Below are 9,558 nucleotides of genomic sequence, written 5' to 3'. Positions count from 1 at the left end.
CTTACATAACTTTTGTACTGATAGCACTGCTCTTTTTCAAATCTTGCAGGAAACCTTGTGAATTTTTAAGCCAATCTTCTTTGGTATATGCCAGTGATCATTTCTAAGTTATTCCTCCTTGGTCAGCTTTGAATTTGAGTGACCAGTGTTTCTCCAACCCATGTACGAATTCCATGATCTATGACAGTGGTTGGCTCTGGGATGTTGAAAGGAAGGTCGGGTTTCAAGTACCAGCACTGCCAAGCTGCCAATTTTGGGCAACTGAGCAAGGCACCCTAGTTGTAGCATAGCTGCTTCTTCACTCTGACCGCCACCTCCTTATTTGGGATATGAGAAGAAAAGAATTCCACCTACTGAGCTGTAAGGTATATGTGACGATAATAAAGGTTTCTACGCCAAAATTTCAAGAACATGGTGATGTTTTGACCGAATGAGGTTTTGCTCATAAGCAAAAGAAATTGATGCTTAATAATGTGGGAATCTGTAGTAATCTGAAAAGTAAAAAGTAAAGTAAATCGTTTCATAAACAGCTTCAATTAAACCACTGTTTGTATCTGTCTTTGAGTTCGTACCATCAGGGGGCAGCAGTGTCATTGTGGCTTTGGACCAGACCTCACAGTATTAAGGTGACTATTATAGACCAAACTCATATTTATAGACCAAAGAATCATAATCAAATGAATAGTAATTAGCGTCATCGCAGTATGCATCCTTGTAAAGAAACTCCAACCTTCAAAGCATGTTAAATAAGTAGCCCTTTATTTGTAGCAGCAGTACTTTTTCGTATCATTGATTTCTTTCAACCAACAGCTCTACAACACTGATTATAGCCAAGCTCTTTTATTGCCTTAATTATTAGGGGCATGTAAAGGACACATATTATAGAAAACTAGATGTTACATGCTTTTTTTATCAGTTTGTTGTACCATGTTGACGTTGATATATAACATATAGAAACTAAAATGCATCCTGTTTCAGCATGTGACATCACTACCATGAAGGCATTTACATATGCTAATATACACTTTTGAGAGTCACAAACAGCTGGAACCAAATTCCTTGTGTGTGTAATTCCTTGTTGGCCAATAAACCTGATTCTGATTCTGATATACTGTAACAGAGGATGTTGGCAAACACAAAAACACAGCTAAACTTTTTTGTTGTTGTTCCCTAACCTTAAAGGATCTGGAAATGAGAAAGGAGAAGGACTTTTGTTTTGAGGAACATATGTTTATAAAAAATATATATACTATTTTAATCTGTTTAATAAGTTTTTGTAAAATTGTAAAACCTCCTGATTTTCGTAGGACGGAGAGGTTTTACAGTTTAATCTGGGCTACTGATGTTTATGTCTAATTTAAAGTCACTATTCACAGGCTTATCTTGACATTTCTACAGCTTTGTAATAGATTATTCTAATTCACTCCCTTATATTTCCATAATATTTTACATGTCACAAGCAAGCCAATCAGAACAAAGGTTATTTACATATATTGGTCTTAAAGGCACAACAGCCCATTTGATAGTAAGAGACAAAAGAAGTTTGAAAATGGTTTTTAAAAAGCTGTTTCTTCTTAATGCAATGCTATAGTCATATATGAATTTTAAAGTGCAAATATCCACAAAACAGTATTATACAAACAAATATGTAAAACATAATTAAAAAAACATTAAAAAACAGATGTTTTAGATTAAAACAAAAGAAAAGTACCTTTGGACAGTGGTAATGCCATAGACCCGGCTTAGTCCAGATCGAACACTTCAATTAAAGCTTTGCTGACATATCATCTTTCAAAACTAGTCAAACAACAGACATTAGATAAAATAGCAGTAACCTTTTTTTATCAGATAAATACTATTAAACACATCATGTAGTGGCAAGGTAATTATTATTACAGACATATTGCACACCTTGTCATCTAAAGCCTTGCGCACGCTTGAGATCAATCAACCATAAAGCTGCGGTAAATAAACCGCTTGTCAGAAGACCCCCGTGTGCTCAGTAAAAAGCCGGGTTGGTGTGTTCAATCACACAGCGTCTGCGGTGGCGTCGTATCAGCCGCAGCACCTCCGCAGGCACCTCACACTCCTGTACATTAAGCATCTGCAGTTCAGGACATCCTGTAGCTAATGCCTTCAACCCTCTGCCTGTTATGCTCTCACATCCTTTTAGACTGAGCCGTCTGAGCCCAGTGCAACAACGTGCCAACACCTCAAGTCCCATGTCTGAAACCAATGGGCATCGGCCCACATCCAGCGCCCGCAGCTTAGGGCAGCCGCGAGCAAGATGGTTTAGGCCCTGATCCGTGATGCCTTCACAGCCCCGAGCATTCAGGTAGCGCAGACGTGGACAGTAGCGTGCCACATAGCGCATGCCTACATCAGTGATGCGGCTGCAGTGTGCCACACTCAGATGGCGGAGCTGACCCTCCATGCGGGCCACCTCACGCAAGCCGAAGTCACCCAGTAAATGGCAGTCACTCAGGCTGAGCTGGCGTAGTGCAGGGCAGTGAAGAGTCAGCTGGCGCAAGGCTTCATCTGTCAGCCAGGTGCAGCGGCGCAAATAGAGATGAGTGAGAAGCGGGCAGTGAAGAGCGATGGCACGTAGGCCTTCATCCTCCAGAGATGTGCAGTCTGTCATGTCCAGATAACGCAGGCCAATCTGCTGTCCGTGGAGTGGAGAGAGAGGAAGTGAACTCTCCTGGGTCAGATTTATACATGTCACTTTAGGGCAGCCTGAGGGGAAACAGAGATATGCTGTAAGTGCTTAAACCGATTATAATGTTCTCTTTACTTCCTGTTTGAACACATTTTCTGTACAATTGTACTATACATAAAAAAAAACAACTAATATACAATATCAATATCCATTAATACCAACAATAAAATAAATGTAGAATATGTAAATGTAAATGTAAAATAAAGCCTTACATAGAAATTATTGTGATGGCAGATATTAATGCAAAATGTGTACATGAATATAGAAATAAACAGTAACTTAATGAATGAATGAATTAATTTCATTTCATCTCCCCGTTGCTACTTGCAGCTCAGAAGCAGCTAATCAAGTTCTTTAATTCAATTTGTTTCCTGTTTTTTTTTCTCTAATGACATAAATATCTACCCTCTTCGACATACATGAGCTCACAGACTCCCACGATTGGCTAGCCACAGTGATAGACAGAAAGCATGATGTTTAAGTAAGCATTACAAGCTGTTTTATGTGGTCATAGTATTGCTAAAGACATTATTTTGACATTCTCAGTCGATGTTAAAATTTAGATTATTATTCAAGGACTCTAAAGATTTTTGTGGTATTTTAAAATCGACTCATGTTTTACTTCTGCTTCGAAGAGTCGAGAAAAAAAATCCAAAAAAAACATACAGAAAGGTAGGAAAACACAGGGCACCATTTAATATCAAAGGAAACATTTCGGTGTCTGTTTTCCTTCAGTTTAAATTGATATGCCATCTTTATTTTCTCACTCTCAGCATGCATGACCACAACTAACAAAGCCTATTCTTATGACAAAGGGTTTACTTCCGTTTCTGAATGATGCAGCAGTAACTTTGCCCACCAAGGATTTTTTTGAGTGTGTCACTGCATTAATGCAAGGTGCAGAACGGCCCTTCTCCTTGAGGCTGAGACTCTCAGAGCTCGGCAGACCTCTCCTTCTCCCAGGGGGAACCGAAAGACTGGCAGTAATTCCCCAATTCTTTAATGGTTTTCCCAGCTTTCCGAGCAAAGCAGCACTGCGATGAATTACTCTCCCAGCAAATCCAACATTGTACAGCGTGATGGATGATGGCAGCGATTCGGCACCATGAAATACAGATTACTGTATATGATGATAAGTTCAACGTGTCTTCTAAGCCATGTTGGTGAATCATCTGCACCACATGCCTAACTAATACACAACATGCAGTTCCCTTTAAAACCCTTTTGCATTTTATTTTAGTCATTTATCTTCAGTAAATGATTTATCCCCGATCAGACTCTGGTCAGATCCGGAGTCTGTCCCAAGGGGACTCACCACAAGGCGGGAATACACCGTGGATAGGACATTAGTCCATCCCAGGGTAACATTCACACATTTAGTGTAGTCCGTTGACCTGTTGGAATGGTTTTTGGTTGCAGGTGGAAACAAGAGAATCTGGAAGAAACCCACATGGACATGGAAAAAACATGCAATATTCCACAATAACGCAAGCACAGGATCAATCTGGGGACCCAGGAACTAGAAGGTGATTTGAAAAAGTAGACTTCCTGTCTGTTAATTACTATGACTCAATTATGATGTCCATGCTGCTTTGCTTACCAGAGACATCCAGATGCTCAAGGTTAGGACACCGGGACACAACATCAAAGACCGCCTCGTTAGAAATGTTATAACAGCCTGCCACTTCAAGGTGCCGTAACTCAGGACAACACTGAGCTAGCACGCGCAGGCCACGATCAGACAGCCTCGGGCATCTGCTCGCTACCACCATCTCCAGTGTGAGACAGACATTGGGGGTGTCCTGGCACAGACGCTGAGTGAGGACTTTCAGGGCTCTGTCGGCATGGAGTAGTTCTCCGCTTAGTCGGATGGTTCTCCAGAGACGTGGGTCCCAGGCCAGGCTATACCAGCGGTGGCACACTCGGGCACAATGACACAGTTGTGGCGTAGACAGGTGAGCAAAGATCTGCAACAAGATGGGGTCTGGAAGAAATTCAATGTGTGCATTGGAGTGAGATTTGGAGGCTTTTTTGCAGTTCCCTGGAGGAGCATGGACTATAGCAACAGTTTCTCTAGGAATGGTGGGAGATGGTGATGGAGATGGGGATGAGGAGGGAGACTCATATCCATTGGGAAGAGTTTGAGGAGAAAGATGAGAAGGACTTAAGTTCAGGATCAGAGCAGAACTCTTGGTGCTATGTGTCCTCATGCTCAGGTCTGAAGAGAGAAAGAATGGGAGAGAGAGATGTTAACACTTCACAAAACTACTTAAGCTTTGAAGAACACATGCCAATGTATTCAAATGTAATGTGATGTAAGGTTTTACTGTGCAACACAGTCTGATTAACTTATCATGCATAATCTTTTCAGCCTGGTTTACCAGATGTCATCAAATACACAAATGAACACAACTTTTTACACTAAAGCTTTTAGCCCAGATCTGGAGGGAATTTCCACAGCTATCATCTTAATGCAACTTTGTGTTGATCATGTGTCACTTTTATCTTAAATGTCTCATCAGAGTGTTCAAAGGGAAAATGTTTGACGGAATGTGTGGTGATTTGTGATTGGTCGTTATAAACACAGAAAGTTGTACTATCAGGAGATGTGATTGATTGCAGAGGTGGAGAGCAAACATATGTAGTAACCAGTGATTGCTTGGCTGGATCTCATCAACACCGATGGCATGAGATGAGGTCTCTCAGGCTGCATTAACATTGTTCTGATTATCTGATTCTCGCTTCACAACTGGCTCTCAAATTCAGCATGCTCTTCTCCAGTGCTATCAGACAGAAATCCCATGAACAAGGATTTACACTGATTGTGAACTAAAATATTTGGGAATCAGATAATAATTTTTAGTGAAAAGACACGGCAAGATGTATCTGTGTAATATTTGAGCACTAAGCTATTTTCTACATAAGGAGCTATACTAAATTGGGAAAATTCTTATAATCTCTTCTTGCCTTTGCATTTGATATGTTTCTCCAACCACAAAAAAGGCAAAAAACACTCCCAAAGTCTGACTTGTACATACATAGTCCCTGTCTCCACAATAAACTGCTCCATTTGCACAGTTTTGGGAGATGATCCTGGTAAGGAAATGAGGGTTTAAATATGATATGCCTTTATGTACAGGAAGTATCTTTATTATTGCACCTGGGCTCCTCAAGGACTTTTGGTAAGGAATCAGGATCAGGAATTAGTGAAGCATCTATAACACCAAGCCCAACAGCCCATCAAATTCCCCACTACTCTGCCATATTCTGGTTACAGGACTGCATTAGGAAAACATTCGTGCAGCTGTAAACCTACCTCATGTTTCTTTTTCATGATAAAATTGTAATAATTGTAATAAGCTGTCTCATAAAAAAAAACTAATATTAAAGTTATAATTTCTCACAACACTGGTTGAATTCATATGTGCAAGCAAGCACTCATACACAGTATTAAGACGGTGATGGTCTGAGTGGCCGGCTTGTAGACTTATGCATCACCACGGACAGATGGATCCTATCCTTAACATTTTAAAGCATAAATGACACACAAATCCTCCTGTTTCTCTGCCTTGTAAATCTCTGTGACTATAGTGTGTGTTTATGTGTATACTGTATGTGTGTGCATACAATCATGTCGTGTAGATTTATATTCCAGACATGACCCGAGACCATGTTGATTGGTGGCCAGGTCATGATGACATACACAGATTCTCTCTCCGGGGGGGCAAAATGTCTTTGCTGGGACAGCAGACAGCAATCTGAAAACTAACCAACCATTCAACCATCTCTCAGACATGTAGAGAAAAACCAGGGATTTACTCAGTACTCTCTTGAGAGTACTACTGGACAAATGAAAACAAATTATCTGTATGTAATCTATTATTGCATGTCTGTATAATTTTAAACCCCTGATGCCAAAGCCTTTTTTATTTGTATTTTTTAGTAAACGTATTTATCTCTGTGAAAAATGCACATTCAATGAAATTCATTGTAGTCTAGACGTGTCTGTCTCATGAAGATGGGGTTATTAAAAGAAAGATTAAAAATTACATAAAAAAAAAAAATCATTTTAACTGTTCCTCTGACAGACTTAATCATAAACTGGTTTTGGTACAATGACAATATGGCACACTCCAGTGGAAATATTTGTCTAACCTTAGCTCACTTTGCTTTATTCCTTTTAGACTAATGAAAAATGTAGAGATGACTTTGGCTAGGGACACCAGATTTTATTCAGCCATATGTTTTTGACACACACTGGGCCTCATTTTTCAACTGGATATGAATGAATTTATTAATATGTAGGTCCAAAGAGCATTTAAACAAGAATTATGGTATTCATGATAATCTAGTTAGATTGGAAAAATGTATGCATCCTACGATGAGTTTGTGTAAATTTATATATTAGTAGACTCGGTAATGTGAACCTCGGCTGATCAGCTTCAAGATTTAGGTATTTGTCATGAGTTACACAATGTCAAAATTTAAACAGCTTATTTATTTCAATAAATCACCCTTTTTAATGAAATATTAATGAGACTCAGTCAATTTATGTTAACTACTTGAAAGACATCAATCCAAAAGGTATCCATAAATTGAGGCAAATAACACAAGGTGTGTGTCTATGGTAGCTGATGTGCTGCAATGGCTGAGCTACATTACTGGAAGATTTTATTATTATATGCAAATTATCTGTGTTGTAAACACGCTTGGTAATTTACAGATGTTTGGCATGTATTAAGATTTACAGTGCTGTTCCATTTGCAGTTAATAGTAATAGGATTTTAAAAAATCATACTCAAACATAAGAAATAATGGTCAGGCTTTGCTTTTTTTTCACTCACTAATTTCCAGCCATTTTCAATGCATTATTTACGAGAAATCCAGTGCAGATTTATTCGAGACAAGAAACAGTGGACTTAAAGTTCCATTGTCAGCGTAGCTATAGTTGTGCTTAGTTGACTGGCTCGGCGATTTAGTGATCTACGAGATGACAGGCGTGATGGCTTTGACAGCGGTATTAGGTTCACTAAATATACACAGACATAGGAACAAGTATGAAAAAAGAAGCATTAAAGACATTTTGGCAAATTTTGTGAGAATTTTTAGTTTCACCTGCATGGATATTTCTATATGACATTAATAATTAATTTAATGAATTTAATATAAATAATTTTATTTTCAAGACCAGAACTTTCCAGAAATAAATAACTGTAGTTATTATCAGGTCCAATTGATAGCAGCATTCACTATCCAGTGAGTGAGAGTATAAAGTCAAACTAGCAACAAAGAGCTTGTTTAAATAATAGAAATTTCAATTCAGTAGCTTCTCCTACTTTTTGACTTCTGTTCAGTAAACTGAAAAAACAAATGTGCACATCAATTTTGCCCCAAGACACAATCAGCTTCAGCATAAAAGAGAAAGCTGCAGAAAAGACAGATGATTGAAACAGGAGAGAAGAGGGATTAAGTCAATCCCTGCTCAATGCTTCAGTCCCTCTCCCTCCTGGGTGGTCTCGCTATGTTGCCGTTCCCATTAGATTAGTAGCATGTATCATATTCAACACATTATACACAGCTGGAATCAACCCCTGGAGAGGCAAGTTTATTTCTAGCATTGTGCAACAAGTCCTTTCCAAGCAGCAAACTGTCAAATTTTAGAACCACTATGCATTTAAAGAGCTACATGGCAAAGTGGTCACATCTGCCATGGGTTTCATGCTTGTCATTCCTGCATAAAAGATTTCAAGATGGTCACTCTGTTCTACAATCCTTGGGTTTATCCTCAGACTTTATAAATTCTGAAGCTGTCTTTGGCTCATGTCCAGTGTTTAAAGCCATGTACGGTCACAGCCAGTTTATTCTGCTTGGCCAAATAACATTTACATAAACACAGGTCTATATACAACACACAATATAGCCCAACTAAATTACACAGCACAATAATGGAAGCTGACATTGTGTCTTATATATGATTATTTACATAGTCTGTCAAATGTGAATGAATTTTAAAATCCAAACAAAAAAAAATCAAATTAAATACATGTGATGTACTTAACGATTGTGGTGTTGATTTATTTGTTAGTGCTATATTTTTGTTATTCATATGAGAAGTCAGTGGTTATGTGCTACTCTAACATCACAGCAGAAGATTACATGTGCTGTTCCAATTGCAGTTAACAAAAAAACGAAAGATTAGAAATCCAGTGAAGTATGCTTGAGACTTTGGACTTAATGTTCCAGTGGCAAGACAGCTATACAACAGATTATGCTGAGTTTCAGTAGAGACTTGGCTCAACTTTGAGCATGATGGCTTTGACATGGGTATTAGCATGAAAGTTAAAGCTTAAACAACTTCACTTAATATATACAGGTGAGAAGGTGAGACAGACGGACTAAAGGATGGTGGTGTATGTATTTGCTGCATATTAATGATTATGATGATGATGATGATGATGATGATGATGATGATGATGATTGTTCAGTTCAATTTACTTCAATGGATATAATAACACCAGTCAGTCCCCAGATATAATATGAGCTGGACCTTGTAGCACAATGCACAGCTGGATGAATTTAACTTCACATAATCCCAGATGGTCAAATCTTCTGTGCTTCATATCTAAGTGGAATAGGCCTATAACACTGACATGCCAGGATGACCGCTGGAAACAAAGCTGCATGATTATTAATGAAATACGCAACAATTATGAAGGCTTAGAGATTCTCACAAATCAGTTCTACACATAATTATTTGACCAATTTTAAGTGCCAATATATATATATATATATTTTTTCGATTCTCGAGCCATGTAGCTATATTTCCCTAGCAGATGTTT

The 9,558-nt window shown here is 38.5% G+C and overlaps 1 protein-coding gene across 1 annotated transcript in view; it reads right to left on the bottom strand.

Moving 5' to 3' along the window:
- Window positions 1–824: 824 nt before the first annotated feature.
- The window catches only part of si:dkey-192l18.9 (F-box/LRR-repeat protein 7), a 31,062-nt gene continuing 22,328 nt past the window's right edge, over window positions 825–9,558 (bottom strand). Inside the window, exons 3-4 of the mRNA XM_060869638.1 lie at window positions 4,320–4,937; window positions 825–2,736 (exon numbers count right to left, since the gene is read on the bottom strand). Coding sequence (XP_060725621.1) covers window positions 2,000–2,736; window positions 4,320–4,937 — 1,355 coding nt within the window. The 3' untranslated portion in view covers window positions 825–1,999. The remainder of the gene's footprint in view (window positions 2,737–4,319; window positions 4,938–9,558) is intronic.

The sequence above is a fragment of the Tachysurus vachellii genome, chromosome 5 (assembly GCF_030014155.1).
Source record: "Tachysurus vachellii isolate PV-2020 chromosome 5, HZAU_Pvac_v1, whole genome shotgun sequence".
Classification (NCBI taxonomy): Eukaryota; Metazoa; Chordata; class Actinopteri; order Siluriformes; family Bagridae; genus Tachysurus; species Tachysurus vachellii.
This window is presented reverse-complemented; position numbering and strand designations above follow the sequence as displayed.